The sequence below is a fragment of the Bos indicus x Bos taurus genome, chromosome 23 (genome assembly GCF_003369695.1).
Source record: "Bos indicus x Bos taurus breed Angus x Brahman F1 hybrid chromosome 23, Bos_hybrid_MaternalHap_v2.0, whole genome shotgun sequence".
In the NCBI taxonomy this organism is placed as follows: domain Eukaryota; kingdom Metazoa; phylum Chordata; class Mammalia; order Artiodactyla; family Bovidae; genus Bos; species Bos indicus x Bos taurus.
The window spans coordinates 28,080,106-28,100,418 of NC_040098.1; the positions used below are offsets into that span (position 1 = coordinate 28,080,106).

Below are 20,313 nucleotides of genomic sequence, written 5' to 3' on the forward strand. Positions count from 1 at the left end.
CTGATAGCCATGGATGCAGGGAAAGTCATCCCAGACCTTCATTCTCCAGTTTCACGGGACATCCCTCTGTTCCCAGCTGTAATAACTGATGTTTATTGAATATTTACTCCAAGCCAGGCACTTGGTTATGTACTTTCAGGCATTATCTCATTTAATCCTTTCAGCAGTACCATGATGTAGGTTATATAATCATTCTCCTTTTACAGGGGAAGAAAAGTGAAAGTGAAAGTCGCTCAGTCAGTCTGACCCTTTGTGACCCCATGGACTATATAGTCCGTGGAATTCTCCAGGCCAGAATACTGGAGTGGGTAGCCTTTCCCTTCTCCAGGTGATCTTCCCAACCCAGGGATCAAACCCAGGTCTCCCTCATTGCAGGCGGATTCTTTACCAGCTGAGCCACAGGGCATCCCACAGAGGAAGAAAGGGGAGCCTAGAGAGGTTGGGTAGCTTGCCCAAAGTCACATGGCTGACAGTGGCTGAGTTCCACTTTTATGCATCACCCTCCTGTCATCTCCACCTGCCCCAGATGTCTTTTCTGGAAGTTCCTCAGGTTCACTTTTCTTAGCAAGGGGAAAGGCCAGGACTTGTATTTATTCTTCTGATAAAAATGTATTTCCAGCATTAGTACACATATCCAGTTATGCCTTATATGAAGGCTAAAGTTACCAAGTTATGCTCCGTTATGTCCTGAAATTCAAATCACTATTAGAGAAGCCCCCACATTGGTGCCTTTGTCATATAATGACACATTTATACAAAACCTCAAAACCCAAATCCTTTGAAACCAGATTCTCTCCTTGCAATTTGTAACCATGTTATTTCTATATTTGTAAGGAGAAAGCTAGGTTTCCCCAGTGACTCAGTGGTAAAGAATTCACCTGCAATGCGGAGACACAGGTTCCCATCCCTGGATTGGGAATATCCCCTGGATGAGGGAATGGCTATCCACTCCAATAATCTTGCCCAAAACTCCTATGGACAGAGTAGCCTGGCAGGCTCAATCCATGGGGTCACAAAAAAGTCAGACTGGACTAAGCAACTAAACAACAAAGAAAAGGTTAAATACAAGTGTTAACTCTTAACTTCTTGTTTGAATCCATGAAATCATCCCTTTAAATCTTAAACATTTGTAACAAAGTCCCTCGTAAGTCTAGAGAAAGTAAAAAAAGAAAAAAAGAAAAGAAAAAAAGACCTTGGTCATCTCTCCCCACTCACTCCCCACCCCTCCAGGTTTCACTGGCCCCCGGTGTGAGGAGGACATCAACGAATGTCAAAGCTCTCCCTGTGCCAATGGCGGGGAGTGCCAGGACCAGCCTGGATCCTTCCATTGCAAGTGTCCCCCAGGTAAACTGGGGCTCAAAAACACTGGAGGTGACAGTGGGGACATGGGGCAGACTTCCATGAAGGGCCCTGATTCCCCTGTTGTACCATAGGCTTTGAAGGCCCACGCTGTCAGGAGGAGGTGGACGAGTGTCTGAGTGGCCCATGCCCCACCGGAGCCAGCTGCCTTGACCTCCCAGGAGCTTTCCTTTGCGTCTGCCCCTCTGGCTTCACAGGTCAGCAGGGGAGAGGTTGGAAAGAACTGGAGGGATATTTGAGCACAACTCGGGTGGAGTCATTGATGAGTGTCTGAGGATCGGGATGTGAGAACAGAATGAGAATGGAATCCCTGAAAGTTGTGCAGTGCAAAATCTGCACAACCGTACAGGCACTGAGGGTGTTACTGTAGGATTCACATCTGGCTCAACATGAATGATATGACTGGAGACCAGGAGCAGAGGAGGAGATTCAAAGGCAAGCCATTCATTTGCTTATTTAGCAAACATTTATTAAGTGCCTACTGTGCCGACACAGACACAAAGTTGAGTTGCTATCCTTGAGTGACTTTAAATCTACTGCAGAAAGACCAGAAGGTCTCTTGTTAGCTCTGAGGAATGCATAGGATCCTATAGGAACACAAAGAATTGGCCAACCCAGACTAGAGATGAGAAATGATGGCTGAACAGAGTCGTAAAGACTGAGCAGGAGTTTGTCAACACAGAATGCTAGGCAGTGTGTTTTAGCCACAGATAACAGCACGTGCAAAGGCACTGGGCAGGGGGAGGACAGAAAAGCACTCCCCACTTAAGGAAATGTAGGACATCCAGAACTTGGAGTGCCAGGGCAAAGGTGAGAAATGTAGCACTTCTAGGAAGGTCATGTCATGCAGGACCCCATGTGTCATTCTGAAGAAGTTGGTATCCTGAGGTATCAGGGAGCCACTGGAGGATAGGGTAATGGGAAATGAGCAAGTCATGCATAAGAAGTGCCTCCAACCTCATCAAGGACAAAGACGGACTTTGTTTTCTGACCCATCTCTGTAGGCCATCTCTGTGAAATTCCCCTGTGTGCCCCCAACCTGTGCCAGCCCAAACAAAAATGTCAGGATCAGGAGGACAATGCCCACTGCCTCTGCCCTGATGGAAACCCAGGCTGTGTCCCCACAGAAGACAACTGCACCTGCCACCATGGGCACTGCCAGAGGTAACATCTTCCAGGCCCTCCCCATTTATAGTCTCCTCTGGGTCCTCCTCAGCTAGGGCAGGAGAAGACAGCCACTGAGGTGCTGGTCTGTAGGAAATGACCAATACGGAATAGGAAGGAGAGGACAAAGTTCTGAGATCACAACCAATGGGAGGGCTTGACTGGTGAGTGTTATCCAGTGAGGGGAGAGTTCATAAATAAAGAGGGAAACAAGACTTGGGAGGATCAAAGCAGAAAGAAATGTATTAAATCCCAGGACCAATTCATATCATTCATTCAGTAAATATTTATTGAGTGTCTATTACGTGTGGATACTTTTCCAGGCACTGGGAAAACAGCACAAAAGAGACCAAGTTTTCATATCTAACCTCATGGAGCTTTTGTTTTAATGTAGAAAAACAGACAATAAACAAGTTATAGAAGGAATAAATGGATAGATAGATCTAGTTGGAGAAAATTAGTGGGGTTTGTCAGGCAAAAGGGGGCAATGCTGAGAGCAAAGAAAGGGGCCAGAGTCTCAGGACCAGAAAGAGAGAGGTCATAGGGGTCTGACCAGTGGGGAAGAGAGAAGAGAACCCCCTCTTTCTTTCTATGACCAGATCTTCATGTGTGTGTGATGGGGGCTGGACAGGACCAGAGTGTGACACAGATCTGGGGGGCTGTGTCTCCACCCCCTGTGCCCACGGAGGGACCTGCCACCCCCAGCCCTTTGGCTACAACTGCACCTGCCCCACAGGTTACACAGGTGAGGCGCTCCCTAAACCATGTATACCCGGGGCTGACCACCATCTAAATCAAAGGCAAGGCCAGTGGAGACATGTGTCCAAAGGGCTCTGGGTCTCAGTCACCACCAAGAAGAACTGGGACTTCCCTGGTGGTCCAGTGGTTAAGACTCTGCGCTTCCACTGCAGGGGGCACGGGTTTGATCCCTGGTCCCGGAACTAAGATTCCACGTGCATGCTGCAGGCACAGCCAAAGAAAACAGTGCAGGAGGTGGTGAGAAAAGAAAAAATGTTGGGTGGGGGAGAACAGTGGGAATGGAGATGAGGAAGGGAAGGAAAGGGAAGAGAGAAAAGGAAGGTTCACTTTCTCAGACCCCACCCACTCCCCTCAGGGCCCACTTGCAGTGAGGAGGTGACAGCCTGTCACTCAGGGCCCTGTCTCAATGGTGGTTCCTGCAGCCCCAGCCCCGGGGGCTACACCTGCACCTGCCCTCTGAGCCACACGGGGCTCCGCTGCCAGACCAGCATTGACCATTGTGCCTCTGGTGAGTTCCCACCACATCCTGGGGCTGGGCCACAGAAGGATGCAGAAGGGGATCAGGGTACATTGGTAAAAAAATTAACTGGACACAGAGAGCGGTCGTTTGGGTGGGGAAGTTGGCAGGGTAGGGCGGTGGTACCCTGTGTGTGACTGAGGTCACAGGCCAGGTTACAGGCAAGGAACCCAACCCCTCACAGCCTCCTCTCTCCAGCACTGTGCCTCAATGGGGGCACCTGTGTGAACAAGCCGGGCACCTTCTCCTGCCTCTGCACCCCAGGCTTCCAGGGCCCACACTGCGAGGGAAGGACCCGTCCCAGCTGCGCAGACAGGTGAGCAGGGCACACAGACCCCTGGAGGAAGGGAGGGAGCCCTGGCCAGCCTTCTGCTCCGTCTCCTCTGGGGCTCCGTGCTGCCTCTCGCCCCAAGCCCCGCATTCTTCCACTCTGCCTTCCCTCCGGCTTTCCCACCTCCCCAGCAGTTGCCTCCTCACACGTCACACACTCCCACCCCTTGTTTCCCTGACCCTCCTCCTACTGTGCCCTCTCTCTTTCTCATCCAGCCCCTGTAGGAACATGGCAACCTGCCAAGACAGCCCTCAGGGTCCCCGCTGCCTCTGTCCCCCTGGCTACACAGGAGGCAGCTGTCAGGTGAGGGGCCGGGAGCCAGGTGTGCAGAGAAAGGAGGGGACGGGAAAGCTCCAGTTAGAGGGCCTAGGGCATTGACAGGGGGCAGCACGGAAGCTTGGGAGAGGTGAAAGGAGGTTTGGGAGTCTAGGAGTTGAGCTTGATGTCTGTATGGCTCGCTGAAAGGATTTTTGATCCCAGCAACTCTTCTGGGATGCACATATCCAAGGAAATCAGGGAGGGTGACCTGGTCCCAGACCATTCAGGAGAGAGTTTTGGGGGGAAGGGATTTTGAGGAGCTGGCAGAGGACCATCTCTGGGCCTGGGAACCTGATGCTCCTTCCCGCCTCACACTCCCTCCTAACCTTCAGACGCTGATGGACTTATGCGCCCAGAAGCCCTGCCCACAAAATTCCCACTGCCTCCAGACTGGGCCCTCCTTCCAGTGCCTGTGCCTCCAGGGATGGACTGGGCCTCTCTGCAACCTGCCGCTGTCCTCCTGCCAGAAGGTTGCTCTGAGCCAAGGTACCAACCCAAGACCGGCTAGGGAGCAGAGGAAGAGCAAAAGGGTCTCCTCCTCTAACCCACCCCTAAGGACATCCACACACAACAGTTGGCCAACTGATCGACTAAAAGCTGAAGCAACACATACCAACTAGTTATTGAAGCTGCAGCTCAACACCCAGGACAGCCTAACACAACTCAACTCCTAGAACCACGTTCAACACAACTCAAGGAACACTACGCAGCCCAGCCAATCAGACTCCAGTTTAACACAATCACCAGGGACATAACCAGTTCCAGGGTGGAACAACTCAACACTGTCATTACCATCATAACTCAGAGTGAACCACATTTAACTGACCACACGCAACACACTCCACCATGACCCCCTCACTTGGATGTTATGCCAATTCCCTAGTAAAAGAATACCTTCCTTGCTCAAGTAAGTGTTTTTTTTTTTAATTAACTTATCTTTGGTTGCACTGGGTCTTCGTTGCTGCTCACAAGCTTTCTCTAGTTGCAGAGAGCAGGGGCTACTCTCTAATTGTGTTGCATGGGGCTTCCCATTGTGGTGGCTTCTCTCGTTGTAAAGCACGGACTCCAGGTGCACGGGCCTCTGTAGTTCCCATACATGGGCTCAGCAGTTATGGCCTGAGGGCCCAGCTATTCCTAGGCATGTGGAATCTTCCCAGACCAGGGATGGAACCCGTGTCCCTGCATTGGCAGGAGGATTCTTATCCGTTGTACCACCAGGGAAGTCCTCAAATAAGTTTTGATATGAAAACTCAGGGGAGAGACCATTGTGAAGACGGTAGATGGAAATCAGTAAGCGAACATCAGAGAATGGCGAAACCCAAGGGATGGAGTTAGACTGTTAAGCCAAGTGTCTCCACCTGAAGTTTCTCTTGAGTTCTTCCTTGCTTGAGACTTGTTTAAGGCCAAGAATACAGTTGCTTATAATGTTCTGTTAAATCAAAGAAGAGGTATTTCTCTCCATTCTGACAAAATATGCAGGAGAAGGAACTTAATTTTTTTTTTAATTGGAGTATAGTTGATTTACAATGTTGTATGAGTTTCAGGTGTACAGCAAAGTGAATCTAAAAAAGAAACAGTCTTTTGTAGATTATTTTCTCATATACACCATTATGGAGTACTGGGTAGAGTTCTCTGTGCTACACAGTAGGTCTTTATTAGTTATCTATTTTATATATAAAAGTGTATATATGTCAATCCCAACCTCCCAATTTATCCCTCTCTCCCTCCTTAACCCTGGTAATCCTAAATTAATCTTCTACATCTGTAAATCTGTTTCTGTTTGGGAGATAAGTTCATTTGTATCTTTTTTTTTTTTTTTTAGATTTCACATATAAGCAACATCATATGGTATTGGTCTTTCTCTGTCTGACTTACTCACTTAGTATGAAAATCTCTAGGTCCATCCATGTTCGGAACATGCTTAATCTCTTCAGCTTCAGGGGCCTACTGATTCCTCAGGCTCCAGGTGGCCTCCCCCCACCCCAGATGTGTTAGTGGCCCCTCCATGGACCTCTCTGCTGAGTATCTGGGGCCCCTGCGCATCCTCCCAACCCACGTAGCTTTACTGTCTCTCTTCCCAGGCACAGAAGTCTCTTCCCTGTGCCAGAACGGAGGCGTCTGCATTGACAGCGGCCCCTCCCATTTCTGCCACTGTCCCCCTGGATTCCAAGGCAGCATATGCCAGGACCAGGTGAACCCCTGTGAGTCCAGGCCCTGCCAGCATGGGGCCACCTGCGTGGCCCAACCCAACGGTTATCTCTGCCAGGTGAGAAGGTCTAGAGGAGGCGGGGGGGAAGACAAAGTTGGGCTGGATATGGAAAACAGCAGTCAGGGGGCAGAAAGGGTGGGGAGAAGGCATTTTCATTTACCCCATACGTCCAACCAACCACCAAGTCAAGCTGTTTTGCCTCCTGAATATTTCTCAGCTCTGTCCTTGCCCCTTCACCCTCATCCCACTGCCTTAGTCCAGGCCTTCATCTCATTCCACCTGGACACCTGCATCAGCCTCCTAATAATTAATATCATCGCTGCCTCCACACTTGTCCTCCTAAAGGTTCACCCTCTATTCCACCACTAGGGTGCTCTGTTGAAAACATTAAGCTGGCCTGTCACTCTCCTACTTAAAACCTTTCAGTGGGGACTTCCCTCGTGGTGGCTCAGCCAATAAAGAATCTGCCTGCAGTGCAACAGGTGAGGGTTTGATGCCTGGGTTGGGAAGATCCCCTGGAGATGGGAATGGCAACCCACTCCGGTATTCTTGCCTGGAGAATTCCATGGACAGAGGAGACTGGCAGGCTACAGTCCATCGGGTCACAAAGAGTCAGACATGACTGAGCAACTCACACGTTCACTTTCACTTTCACCAGGGGTTAAGACATGCTTCCAGTGTAGGGAGCCCAGGTTCGATCCCTGGTTGGGGAACTAAGATGCCACAGGTCTCGCAGCATGGCCAAAAAACGCAAAAACCCTTCAGTGACTGCCCACCTCTTTCACAGTGAAGTCCCAAGCCAGCGTGACCCAGCCCTGCCTCCCTTTCAGGCCTCATCTCTCTTCACCCACCACTCAACTGCTCCAGCAACACAAAACTGCAGCTGGCTTCCCCACACCCCAGACTGGCTCCTCGGTGGCTTTCCTCACCCCTCTTCCACTGGCTGGTGCCCAGGAGGCACCTGCCTCAGGGAAATGTCCCTAACTTCTCTCCAGACTGGGTTAGGGCCTCTCCTTGGTGGTTCAGGTCACTGAGCAGGACAGGAAGGCACAGCTGGGTTTTAATTCCAAGCAACCTGATCCATGTACTCACAACCATGACTTTGAATAGAAGGCATAATCCCATAACTACCCTCTTTCTTTAAATTTTCGATGTATTTTTTAACTTTTTTTTACAGGCATTTTCAAACATACACAAAAACAGCGTACTGATGAGTAGTGAACCCCCGTGCACCCATTACTCAGCTCTACTTCCTCTTTCATGAAACTACTTCCTCCAGAAGTTTTCAAAACTCCCACCTCCCTCGTCTGCTTCTTCCAACCCTCTGGCCATTCCTGACACTCTCTGAATTGTTTTTTCTCCACCTTTCTGAAACCTTCCTGGTACTCCATTCTTGCATACTCTCCTTCCTCCTGCAAGAACTCAGCACGTGGTACAGATCTCACAATGACCCTTTTCTCACCAGCAGGATATGCAACAATCAGAAAATGGTTAAGGTCATGAGTTACTGAGTCATAGACTTGTGCTGAATCCCAGCTCTGCCACCTACCAGCTGTGTGACTTGTGCAAGGCACTTATCTTTCAAGGAATCAGTTTCCTTTTCTGCGAAGTGAGAATCAAATGAGATGACCCATAGAGAGGGTGGTCAGGAGAGTTCTAGAGGTTATGTGTATAAATCACACAATCAGTGATAGCTGTCTCTTCTCTGGTTGACTGAGAATTTCATGGAGGCAGGGAAGCAGTTCTAATTTTCTTTGTATTTCTAGAGCCTGAAAAGATGCCTGGGCACAAAGTAGGCAATTCAATAAATGCTTGAAAGTGAAAGTGTTAGTCACTCGGTCGTGTCTGACTCTTTGCAATCTCATGGTCTGTCCATGGAATTCTCCAGGCCAGAATACAGGAGTGGGTTGCCATTCCCTTCTCCAGGGGATCGTCCCGACCCTGGAATTGAACTCCCATCTCCTGCATTGCAAGCAGATTCTTTACCATCTGAGCTACCAGGGAAGTCTAATAAATGCTTATAAATTAATAAAGCATGAGAGAACCCAGTGGGTGTGTGGTTGGAAGAGGGAGGTTTTATCAAAAATGGAATTATATCTAGTGGTAATGAATTATAGAGATTGGGACTTGGAAGGGGACAAGGTCCATATTACTGAACAATAATGTCTCATGTGGAGTTCAGGTTAAAGGGTTAGGCTACACGTGACTGTGATGGAGGGTGAGCTGAGTGATGCTTTGAGTTGGAAGGTGGGATGCTAGGCAGACCATCTTGCACTGGGTCCCCTAGAGTGCCAGGAGGGGCTCACTTACTGGTTCCCTGTCTGACCTTCTTTGCCTACCAGTGTGCACCCGGCTACAGTGGACAGAACTGCTCAGAGGAACCGGACGCATGTCAATCCCAGCCCTGTCACAACCAGGGGACCTGTATCTCCAAACCCGGAGGCTTCCACTGTGCCTGCCCGCCAGGCTTTGTGGGGCTGCGCTGTGAGGGGGACGTGGATGAGTGTCTGGACCGGCCCTGTCACCCCACAGGCACTGCAGCCTGCCACTCTCTGGCCAATGCCTTCTACTGCCAGTGTCTGCCTGGACACACAGGTGAGGCCTGAGATAGGGGCGTACGCATCTCTAGCCATAGCTGAACTGACCATGGAAGCCCAGACAAGCCCCACCCACAAGGTAGCCTAATCATCTGGCCCATTCCCTTGCCTCAGACCCCAGCCTAGAGAACATGCACCACCATCCCTGCACCTGTGCAGCTAGTGATGGGCTGACTCCCAGGAATGAGCTGGGAAGGAGGCAGCAACTGAAGGAGTGTCATGTTTTATCCCACCCCTCCGCAGGCCAGTGGTGTGAAGTGGAGCTAGACCCCTGCCAGAGCCAGCCCTGTGCCCACAGCGGGTCATGTGAGGCCACAGCAGGGCCACCCCCAGGATTCACCTGCCACTGTCCCCAGGTGAGTGACCACAAGCTGCTTCCTCTGTTGCCCCCAACGCTAACACAAAAGAAACCCTGAGCTGGGAACCTGGGGGAGCACCTGAGAGGGAATTATCAGAGAAAGCCATCTCAGGTCCAGAGGGGGACGTGACCCTCAGAAGCAGTGACGGGGAAAGGCAGAATCAGGTGAAAGTTTGAATGGAACTTTCAGAAGTCATGGACATTGCCTGTGGGAAGGTCCACAAGGCTGGCTGGGTGACCGTGAATAAGTTCTTTTAACTCAGTGTGTGTATTTGTTTATAGACCTCAAATGCATGAAACTGGGTTCATCTTTATATATATATACATATTTATTTATTTTTGGCTGCCCTGGGTCTTCATTGCTGTGCAAGGGCTTTCTCTAGTTGCAAAGAGCAGGGGCTACTCTCTAGTTGTGATGCAGGGGCTTCTCAGTGTGGTGGCTTCTCTTGTTGCCGAGCACAGGCTCTAGGCACATAGGTTTCAGTAGCCACGGCTTACAGGCTTCAGGGAGCAGTCTTGGTAGTTGTGGCACACAGGCTTAGTTTCCCCATGGCATGTGGGATCTTCCCAGACCAGGGATCGAACCTGTGTCCCCTGCCTTGGCAGGAAGATTCTTAACCACTGGACCCCAGGGCAAGTGAAAGTCACTCCATCATGTCCAACTCTTTGCAACCCCATGGACTATACATATACAGTCCATGGAATTCTCCAGGCCAGAATACTGGAGTGGGTAGCCTTTCCCTTTTCCAGGGAATCTTCCCAACCCAGGGATCAAACCCAGGTCTCCCGCATTGCGGGCAGATTCTTTACCAGCTGAGGCACAAGGGAAGCCCAAGAATACTGGAGTGGGTAGCCTATCCCTTCTCCAGCGGATCTTCCCGACTCAGGAATTGAACTGGGGTCTGCAGCATTGCAGGCAGATTCTTAACCAACTGAGCTATGAAGGAAGCCCTAGGTTAATCTTAAACCTTGGTTCATGGTACAGTAAAATACAAATTAATATTAGTTTATGCATAGCCTTCCTTTATTTTCTTTAAAAGATAACACCGGTGAACTTAACTCCAAAATTACATTTTCCCCTTTACTATTGTTACAAATTACACTTTTTTCCCCTTTATAACTGTTTTCCCCTTCATTGTTGTTACAAATTACATTTTTCCACAGGGTTTTGAAGGCCCCACCTGCAGCCACAGAGCCCCCTCCTGTGGTCTCCATCACTGCCACCATGGTGGCCTGTGTCTGCCCTCCCCCAAGCCTGGACTCCCACCCCGCTGCGCCTGCCTCAATGGTTATGGGGGTCCGGATTGCCTGACCCCACCAGCTCCTTCAGGCTGTGGCCCTCCTTCTCCATGCCTAAACAATGGCAGCTGCTCAGAGACCCCCGGGCTGGGGGGCCCAGGCTTTCGCTGTTCCTGCCCTGCCAGCTCTCCAGGGCCCCGGTGTCAGAGGCCCGGAGTCAAGGGATGCGAGGGCAGAAGTGGAGATGGGGCCTGTGATGCTGGCTGCAGTGGCCCAGGAGGAAACTGGGATGGGGGGGACTGCTCCCTGGGGGTCCCAGACCCCTGGAAGGGCTGCCCCTCCCACTCCCGGTGCTGGCTTCTTTTCCGGGATGGGCAGTGCCACCCACAGTGTGACTCTGAAGAGTGTTTGTTTGATGGCTACGACTGTGAGACTCCTCCAGCCTGCATGTGAGCCTGAAACTGATTTGGGATGATGGGCAGGGGGTGGTGGGGGAGGCAGGATGAAGACAGAAGGACACAGAAGAGTCTGAGTTACAGTGTGACCATAGCCTCATGCTCCAGGGAGCTTCCACTCTAATCATCATCGCTAAATAGGGATAGAAGACACTAGACTCCAACCCAAGGGAATGAGGCAGCATGAATATTTAACGTGGGGACCAAGAAAGAGGGCACTGCCTGTCTGGGCTACCCTCTGAGTATCATGGGAACCCTGGCCTCAAGCCAGGCAACTCCTGTTGCCATGGAGAATCTCCCCTAGCAACCAGCATCCCTGAGGGAAAAGGGCTCCCTTTTAGGGAGCCAGGAGTTGGGGAGGGTAGAGAGGGGACAGTGTTAGGAAACAAAGGTCAGTAGACATTAGGGTGTCTGGACTAGCTACCGTCCAGGGAGTAAACCCACTACTCCAGAACTGCCCCCACTAAGCAAAACAGAGCCCTAGAGTCTGTAGAGTATCAGGAATCCTTTCTGGGACGAGGGAATCCAGTTTCTTTAGGGTCCTGAGCCGCCATCTCCTCACCCCACAGTCCAGCCTATGACCAGTACTGCCGCGATCACTTCCACAATGGACACTGCGAGAAGGGCTGCAACACGGCAGAATGTGGCTGGGACGGGGGAGACTGCAGGCCGGAAGATGGAAATTCAGAGTGGGGGCCCTCCCTGGCCTTGTTGGTGGTGCTGAGCCCCTCAACCCTGGACCAGCAGCTGCTCGCCCTGGCCCGGGTGCTGTCCCTGACTCTGAGGGTAGGGCTCTGGGTGAGGAAGGACAGTGAAGGCAAGGACATGGTGTACCCCTATCCTGGAGCCCAAGCAGAAGAGGAGCTAGGAGGAACCCCAGACCCCTCTCAGCAGGAGAGAGCAGCCCCCCAAACAGAGCCTACAGGCAAGGAGACAGATTCCCTGAGCACTGGGTAAGGACAACGGCGGGGCGGGGTGGGGGAGGAAAGACATCAGTTCTTTAACTGGCAGAGGGAAGCCAGGGACTAACCCAGGGGTCTCTTCCTCACAGGTTTGTGGTGGTGATGGGTGTGGACTTGTCCCACTGTGGCCCCGAGCGCCCTGCATCCCGCTGCCCCTGGGACCCTGGGCTCCTACTCCGCTTCCTTGCTGCAATGGCTGCAGTGGGGGCCCTGGAACCCCTACTGCCAGGACCCCTGCTGGCTGCCCACCCTCGTGCAGGCACCGGTAGGTGATCCCGTCATTTCCCCAATTTTGTTCCCGGGCCAGCTTTCATGCCAGCAACCTCAACGAAGTCAAATGAAACAGAAGCACTGAGACCCCAAATGTTGTTTGTGGAGACTTACCCTTGTTAACCTTCTTCTCTAAGTATATCTCCTCACAACCCATTTGCTCTGCAAGCTCCATCTCCCTGAGTCTTTTATCCTAACCTCTATCATAGACCGCCCACAAACCTTGAGTTCTGGCCTATTCTCTCTAATAAGCCAAGAGTTATCCAATCATCTGCAAATCAAACAGTTCATAGCATTATGGAAGAATAACAACTCTTATATGCCACTTACTATGTGCCAGGCCTTGCTCTAAGCATTTTATAGTATTATTTAATCCTCCCAACAAACCCTATGAGGCAAGTACTATTATTACTCCTATTTTACAGTTGAGGAAACTGAGGCAAAAAAAGGCATCTGAACTTGCTCAAAGGTCTCACCAGAGTACCCAGCCTCACCAGGCATGGCCTCTTTTTCTGTGTCTCTTCCACCAGAGCCCTCCGCCAACCAGCTTCCCTGGCCTGTACTGTGCTCCCCAGTGGTCGGGGTCCTTCTCCTAGCCCTCGGGGCTCTTCTCGTCCTCCAGCTCATCCGTCGCAAGCGCCGAGAGCATGGGGCCCTCTGGCTGCCCCCTGGGTTCACTCGCAGGCCCCGGACTCAGCCAGTTTCCCGCCGACGTCGACCCCCGCTGGGCGAGGACAGCATCGGCCTCAAGTGAGAGTGAGAAAGAACTGGGGCTCAGGGAGGGGACTCTTTCCCGTGGAGATATTGGTGATCAGAAGCAACAAGAGATGCTATTGCAGAAGCTGAAGACACAGGAAGGGACAGGAAGGGGAGAGAAATGGGAAGGCTGCTGGGAATCTCTGGGGCCCTGAAGGTCCTCTCCCCACCCACCCCCTTCCAGGGCACTGAAAGCAGAGGCAGACATGGATGAGGATGGTGTTGTGATGTGCTCAGTCCCCAAGGAAGGAGAGGAGGTGGGCCAGGTGAAAGCACTGGGGCAAGAATGGTCCTAAAGTGATGGAGGGGTTGAAGGGACAAGTCACCCTGCCTTCACTGACCCTTGTTCTGATCCCCAAGGCTGAAGAAATGGCCTCACCCCCCAAGTGCCAGCTCTGGTCTCTGAGCAGTGACTGCCAAGAGCTCCCCCAGGCAGCCATGCTGACTCCTCCCCAGGATTCTGAGATGGATGTCCCTGACGTGGACACCCAGGGACCTGGTACGTGAGTCATCCTAAACCAAGAAAATGAAAACTCCCTTTGACCCCTTTTAGAATCACAAAGTCCTTTGATATCTGAACTGGATAAACTAATACCAGAGTAAGTGCTTCAGAACAAAGTGTGGTCCCAGGACAGAAGCAGCAGCATCACCAGGGAAATTGTTAGAAATATTAATTCTCAGGTTCCACTCCAGAGCTTCTGACTCAAATTCAAAATACCAGGGAATCTGTGTTTTAACAAGCCCTGTAGGTGAGTCTGAACCAGGGCTCAAGTTTGAGAATCACTGCTCTAAAATGTTAAAGTATTAAGGCCTGACACTTCCTTTTTACAGAGGAGGAAACTGAAGCCCAGAGTAAAACAGAAAGTCACTGACACAAGCCACACAAAAATCAAGATCCCAAGCTCGGCTTCTTGACACCTCAGGCCGTGATTCTCCCTAGGCCTCCATGTTCTCCCACTTTCCCAGTTGTCCCCCATGTCTCATGTCTCATCCACAGATGGGGTGACACCCCTGATGTCAGCAGTCTGCTGTGGGGGCGTGGAGTCCCGGACCTACCAGGAGACATGGCTGGGAAGTCCTGAGCCCTGGGAACCTCTGCTGGAGGGAGGGGCCTGTCCCCAGGTTCACACTGTGGGCACTGGGGAGACACCCCTGCACCTGGCTGCTCGATTCTCCCGGCCAACCGCTGCCCGCCGCCTCCTCGAGGCTGGAGCAAACCCCAACCAGCCAGACCGGGCAGGGCGCACCCCGCTTCACACGGCTGTGGCTGCTGATGCTAGGGAGGTTTGCCAGGTCAGTGCACACTGGGGTTGCTAAAGGACACTGGGCAAACTTGCAAGTAAGGCTGGGCAAAAGCCTTCTCCAGGGTTTGGCAAAGAGGAAGGTGATGATTGGGGACTGACAGAGAAACAAGAACAGAAGACTGAATATGGATTGGGAGGTGGGTTAGCAGTGCAAGGGGCCTTAGCTAACAGTCCAGATATACCAGCAGTCACTGGTCCTCTCTGGCCCCTCCAGCTCTTACTCCGCAGCAGACAGACTGCAGTGGATGCACGGACAGAGGATGGGACCACAGCCCTGATGCTGGCCGCCAGGCTGGCTGTCGAAGACCTGGTTGAAGAACTGATTGCAGCCCAAGCAGATGTGGGGGCCAGAGACAAATGGGGTATGGATCTGGAGAAGTTGATGTTGTGCTATAGAGAAACTGAGCAAATGGGGTGTGAGGTAAGATCTAAAAAATGGGGGGGTGGGGGCAGCAGAGGAACCAACCGGAAGCTGGGACATTCCCTCCCACCCTGCTGTGAAGGTGGTAAATCTGCGGAGCAGTAGCAGCAGGAAGCACTTGAGTCTGCCCTCAGCATCCTCAAACACACACACACACACGCTGCCCTTGCCCACCGGGAACTAGGATGGAGGAAGAGTGTCTGTGAAAACGGAGAGGGGTCTCGTGGGAGGGACGCGGCCTGCCGGTCCCATAGACCCCAGAACAATGCCCTATTGTCCCTCCCGCGCGCCGGTGACGTCACCAGGGGCAACGCTTCCTGCAGGCCGACGGTCACCCGGACAACGCTTCCGCCTCAGAGGGACCCGGCGGGCGGAACAGCCCTTCCCCCAAGACCAGAACCCGTGGGAAACAGGAACCCAGGCGTCTGGCCCCTAGCCTCGCGGTAACTACCTCTCACGTGGTCCCCTAGGAAAAACAGCGCTGCACTGGGCCGCCGCCGTGAACAACGCCCGGGCCGCCCGCTCCCTTCTCCAGGCGGGAGCCGATAAAGACGCACAGGATGGCAGGGTTAGATGGGGCCCCTAACAAACTGGGAGCGGGAGAGGTGAACTGCGAAAACCCTGAGGGGGCGGGGCAGCGGTCAAGAAGGAGGGCCTGTCCTGCGGGCGTGGCCTTCCCTGACCTCGCCCTTCGCTGTTTCCTCCCGCGCAGGAGCAGACGCCGCTGTTCCTGGCGGCCCGAGAAGGGGCGATGGAGGTAGCTCAGCTGCTGCTGGGGCTGGGAGCCGCCCAAGGACTACGGGACCAGGCCGGCTTAACACCCGGAGACGTCGCCCGTCAGCGCAACCACTGGGATCTGCTGACGCTGCTGGAAGGGGCGGGGCCACCGGAGGCGCGTCACAAACCCACGCCGGGCCGCGGCGCCGGCGCCTTCCAGCGCGCGCGGACCGCGTCCGGAAGCGTGCCCCCGCGTGGGGGCGGGGCTGTGCCGCGCTGCCGGACGCTGTCAGCCGGAGCCCGTCCGCAAGCCCGGACTTTGTCCGTAGACTTGGCCGCGCACGGGGGCGGGGCCTACTCGCACTGCCGGAGCCTATCGAAAGGAACAGGAGAAGGCCCGCCCCTCCGCGGCCGTAGGTTCTCAGCAGGCATGCGCGGGCCTCGGCCCAACCCTGCAATGGTGCGAGGAAGACCCGGGGTCTCGGCCGGGAGCGGGGGCGTGGCTGCAACTGTTGACTGGCCCTGCGACTGGGTGCCCCTGGGAGCCTGCGGCCCCGCTTCCAACACGCCAATCCCGCCTCCTTGCCTAACACCGTCCCCTGAGCGGGGATCCCCTCAAGTTGCCTGGGGTCCCCCAGCCCACCAAGTAATACCCTTAAATGCAGGAGGCGAGGGTCAAAAATAAAAGGCCACATTTCAGGGAGGGATTCTAAAAGTGGGTACTCATTAAATAACAAGCAGTCTGGAAGGCCTCTAGGTTTTAAGATCCTTGTGCCTCGAAAGTGAGAGATCAAGAGTGTAGTGTCCCTCCCAGAATGATGTACATCACATCGTCCTCCACGTGGGGGAAACTGCAGCCCTGGAAAGAGGGTTCAGGGTACTGGGATGAAGCACCCTGATGAGATGGCCAGCCTCTCTCAGAAAAGAAGGATGAGGGGTAACAGGAAGTACCCTTGAACCAAGAACTGCAAACTGACAGAATGTGAGATGTTCTTTTCTGTATATTGTTCCCAAAGGGAGCCTCTATCGCCTGAAATCCCCAATACCCGCAAACGGCTGACATATTTATTGAGCGCCTACTGTGTGCCTGGCACTGTGTAGGCGCTGAAGACAGGGCCAAGGGTTACGCCAACTGATGATTCCTTGCATTCTCCCACCACACCCTACCCCCAAACTATTGCAGGGATGAAGTGCCACCCTTCTAGCCACCACTATCTCTAAGAACACCAAGTCTGTCACCCCATAATAAAGATGATTTGAAGTGTTACAGTCTTTTGGAAGGGTTGGGGAATGGAAAAAATATGAAATTGACTGCATCATGTTTTCAGAATTTTTGTGCCCTAGGTTCAATATGTGGATGGAAGCTTTGAGTATAGTTTTAAGAGCAAGAATAAGACTTGGGGTCCTATGTTAGTTTAAGGAATCATCTGAAGTCTCTAGTAATCCAGTGAGAAACCACACACACTAAACCATGCATACCCTTCATCCCTCTTTGAAGGGCATTTTGTTATAGCCACTTAGATCTGATTCCTGAGGCCTCAAGTAGAGGGAGATGGAGAGAGCATCAAACTTTAACTACAATTCAGCAATATGGTTATGCCTCTTTCATGGCGATGGACCTGAAACACGCAGGCATGAAGCATTTTGAAAACTAATAATAACCACCATTTATTGAGCATTCACTACAGGACAAATGCTTTATTACATTTGATCCTCATATCAACAGTATAAATGGGGGGAAAAAGAAAAACTCCTTTTTACTCTTTGAGAATCTGAGGCACGGAGATTGTATTTGCCAAGATTGCAAGGCATTAAGCGGCAGAACCTGATCTCTTCATCATATGTCATGCTGTAAGTCACTCAGCTAATGTGACAGGTTGCCATTAAGAGGTCCCAAACGTCTCTGTCTGTCCTGTTTCCCACTTTGGTGCCAGCCAGTCTGACCAGCATTGATCAAAGCCCAAGTCAGGTTGTGGTCCTCTCCCTTTTCCATTTCATGATGAGAGGAAAGCTTTCCCTTCGTGGCTTACATTTGGTGCTTATTTTGTGCCCTGAATAGACTGTAAGCACCTATAGGGCAATGGTAAGTACTCAACCCATATTTGAACACAGTGCTAGGAATGTATGTATGTTTGAGGACCTGGCATCCTTGGATCTGTCTTCCCACTGGAAACATGCTCCTCCCCATCCCAGGAAGTCAGGGAAGCTGGGAAGCAGGCAGTGGGTCCTTCTTAGAGAAGGCACCTGGGGTTGGGGGTGGGGGGATTGGGGGGGGGATTCTGAAGAGTGAAACCACTTCCTTTGTAGCTAGTTCCTGTGTTGACAGAAGTGAAGGGGAGGAGGGGGGTGGAGGGAACACAGCTGGGGTTTAGGGGGCTACTGAGGCTCTGGAGATGGGAAAGCCAAAAATCCTTTCCCATTCTGAACCCCCACCACTACTGCAGCTGGAGGAGCTTTTCCCAGTCTCTCTGCTCCCCTGGGGCAAGAGAAGTCAAGCCAGCAGTTTGGGTGGGAAAAGAGAACTGGAGGAAGTTGACAGGGATGGGCGGGGCCCGTGGGGGGGCTGACCAGGAACCCAGCTTCCTGCTCAGTACCCAGGCATCCAGCCCCCGGCTCACCCCCACCCCTTTCGGCCCCTACTCCCCTCAGGAACTCAGGGTTCCGGTCCTCCTCCCAAATCCCAGCTACCCCCTCCCCCATCGGTTTCTCCCCTCCAGGGTATGGAGGCTGAGAGACCCCAGGAAGAAGAGGATGGTGAGCAGGTGAGCTCGGCACCGGGTTGGGGAGGCTGACACTGGGGGAGAGAGAGGTGAGAGGACCTGGGGCAGAGACTGAGTAATGGTGTACTCAGGGGACTTGGATGGGTTTGGGCATACTGAGGCAGGAACAGAGACACAGAGAGGAAATGGGCTGCTGGCCTAGCCCTCTGCCCACCCCACCCCTACTTGACCGGAACGGATGTCTCTCAGCATCAGGGTCCCCATCAGGATGAGCATGGCTGGCCCCCCGCGAGCTCCAGCACTCGGCCTTGGAGGTCTGCCCCTCCGTCCCCTCCTCCTCCAGGGACTCGCCCTACAGGTACCCCCAGCCCCGCTCTGGGGAGCTCCCTAACCTGGTACCCACTTCTTTCCTGATCCTATTACCAAGGCCCACTCCATCAGGGGCTCTCTCCCCACCCCCTCCAACTCTCCATCACACCCTGGTAGCCCTGACACCCCCAACACACACACACCCACCACTCCTTTTGCCAACCTCTCTGGATCTGAGCCCATGCCTCCTCTCCCCAGCCCTGGGGCCCCGCTCGGCCTCCCTGCTCTCCCTGCAGACCGAGCTCCTTCTGGACCTGGTGGCAGAGGCCCAGTCCCGCCGCCTAGAGGAGCAGAGAGCCACCTTCCATCCCCCCAAGAACCCCCTAAGCCTAGGTCGAGCCCTGCCCCGGCCTCTTGAGGACAGAGAACAGCTCTACAGCACCATCCTCAGTCACCAGGTGAGACAATCCCCACCCCTCCCCGCAGAAGGCAAGATCCAGGCTTCTTGGTTCTGGCCCCTTTTCTCTCTTGGGTCCTACCGCTCATTCTCCCCAGGCATCTTCCCCCTCGCCAGGTCCTACTCTCCCTATCCCCACATCACTGGTGTCCTCTATGCCCCTCACACCAGCCCTGGCTCCTTTCAAGGTCTGCTCCTCTTAAAACCTCACCATCAACCTCCCCTTCCTCCACTCCTCCAGTGCCAGCGGATGGAAGCCCAGCGGTCAGAGCCTCCCCTACCCCCAGGGGGGCAGGAGCTCCTGGAGTTGCTGCTGAGAGTTCAGGGTGGGGGTCGAATGGAGGAGCAAAGGTCCCGGCCCCCCACACACACCTGCTGAGACTTGAGCCCCCCACCAGCCCCTCTGCATTCCTGGGGCTCAAAAGCTGGGCAGCCCCACTGCATGCCCTCACCCCTGCCAGGGAGGAGCACCAGAGACTGGAAGACCCAGCATAAATCTCAATATTCATCACCCTCATCCACCTTTCCTGGGAAGTGGAGCAGGTGAAAGTCTCAAAGCCTAGGAATAGCCAAGGTAGGATGGATAATAACTCCCGCCATAACCAAGTGTGTTATGAGGCTATGAGAGGATCCCAGCCTCAGTGGGACACCTCACCCTCTCTTCTGATCTCAGGGAGTGCCTGAGAGTCTCCGTCTTGAGCTGTGGGGACAACCCCAGTAGTCAAGCTACCAGGTGGGATCTCAGGGCTCTGTCCTCCATCTCCCAAAGAACAGCAAATCTCCCAAGGTTTTGACCTGGGAATTCCACCCTCCTTCCCAATAAGAAGAAAGGAAGAGAGGGCCCGGCAAAGACATAAAGACCATTCTCACATCTCCATCACCCGCACCCCCTAGCCCCAGGACTGAGGGGCCTACAGGCTGTGAAAGGACATTTAGCCCTGCCCACCCTCCCTCCCCACTGCTGTTCTGAACTGTCTGATGTTTGGTTATATGAATAAATGTGATCCCCCTCTGGACTCAAGACTGGTGTCTGGGGTGGCCGGGTGGAGGGTAGGAAGGTGAGGCCGGAGGCTGCCCGCTCTCCCGAGTCT

The 20,313-nt window shown here is 53.1% G+C and overlaps 2 protein-coding genes across 3 annotated transcripts in view; both read left to right on the top strand.

Annotated features, from left to right (window-relative positions):
- Positions 1–20,238, top strand: part of NOTCH4 (notch 4) — a 28,372-nt gene extending 8,134 nt beyond the window's left edge. The window contains exons 10-33 of one of the 2 annotated variants that reach the window (XM_027524290.1): positions 1,231–1,344; positions 1,434–1,556; positions 2,364–2,523; positions 3,123–3,268; positions 3,638–3,790; positions 3,998–4,115; positions 4,346–4,433; positions 4,781–4,934; positions 6,530–6,714; positions 9,000–9,252; positions 9,498–9,610; positions 10,777–11,300; positions 11,876–12,259; positions 12,358–12,533; positions 13,069–13,288; positions 13,479–13,560; positions 13,655–13,793; positions 14,292–14,587; positions 14,813–14,960; positions 15,490–15,587; positions 15,732–18,498; positions 18,706–18,814; positions 19,024–19,223; positions 19,464–20,238. In XM_027524290.1, the coding sequence (XP_027380091.1) occupies positions 1,231–1,344; positions 1,434–1,556; positions 2,364–2,523; positions 3,123–3,268; positions 3,638–3,790; positions 3,998–4,115; positions 4,346–4,433; positions 4,781–4,934; positions 6,530–6,714; positions 9,000–9,252; positions 9,498–9,610; positions 10,777–11,300; positions 11,876–12,259; positions 12,358–12,533; positions 13,069–13,288; positions 13,479–13,560; positions 13,655–13,793; positions 14,292–14,587; positions 14,813–14,960; positions 15,490–15,587; positions 15,732–16,421 (4,364 nt within the window). In that variant the 3' untranslated portion in view covers positions 16,422–18,498; positions 18,706–18,814; positions 19,024–19,223; positions 19,464–20,238. The remainder of the gene's footprint in view (positions 1–1,230; positions 1,345–1,433; positions 1,557–2,363; positions 2,524–3,122; positions 3,269–3,637; positions 3,791–3,997; positions 4,116–4,345; positions 4,434–4,780; positions 4,935–6,529; positions 6,715–8,999; positions 9,253–9,497; positions 9,611–10,776; positions 11,301–11,875; positions 12,260–12,357; positions 12,534–13,068; positions 13,289–13,478; positions 13,561–13,654; positions 13,794–14,291; positions 14,588–14,812; positions 14,961–15,489; positions 15,588–15,731; positions 18,499–18,705; positions 18,815–19,023; positions 19,224–19,463) is intronic. The other variant, XM_027524291.1, reaches the window with a different exon arrangement.
- Positions 18,336–20,238, top strand: GPSM3 (G protein signaling modulator 3). Its single transcript, XM_027524292.1, has 4 exons — positions 18,336–18,498; positions 18,706–18,814; positions 19,024–19,223; positions 19,464–20,238. Exons 1-4 carry the CDS (start codon positions 18,457–18,459, stop codon positions 19,599–19,601), a joined length of 489 nt encoding a protein of 162 aa, XP_027380093.1. The 5' UTR covers positions 18,336–18,456; the 3' UTR covers positions 19,602–20,238.
- Positions 20,239–20,313: the final 75 nt, after the last annotated feature.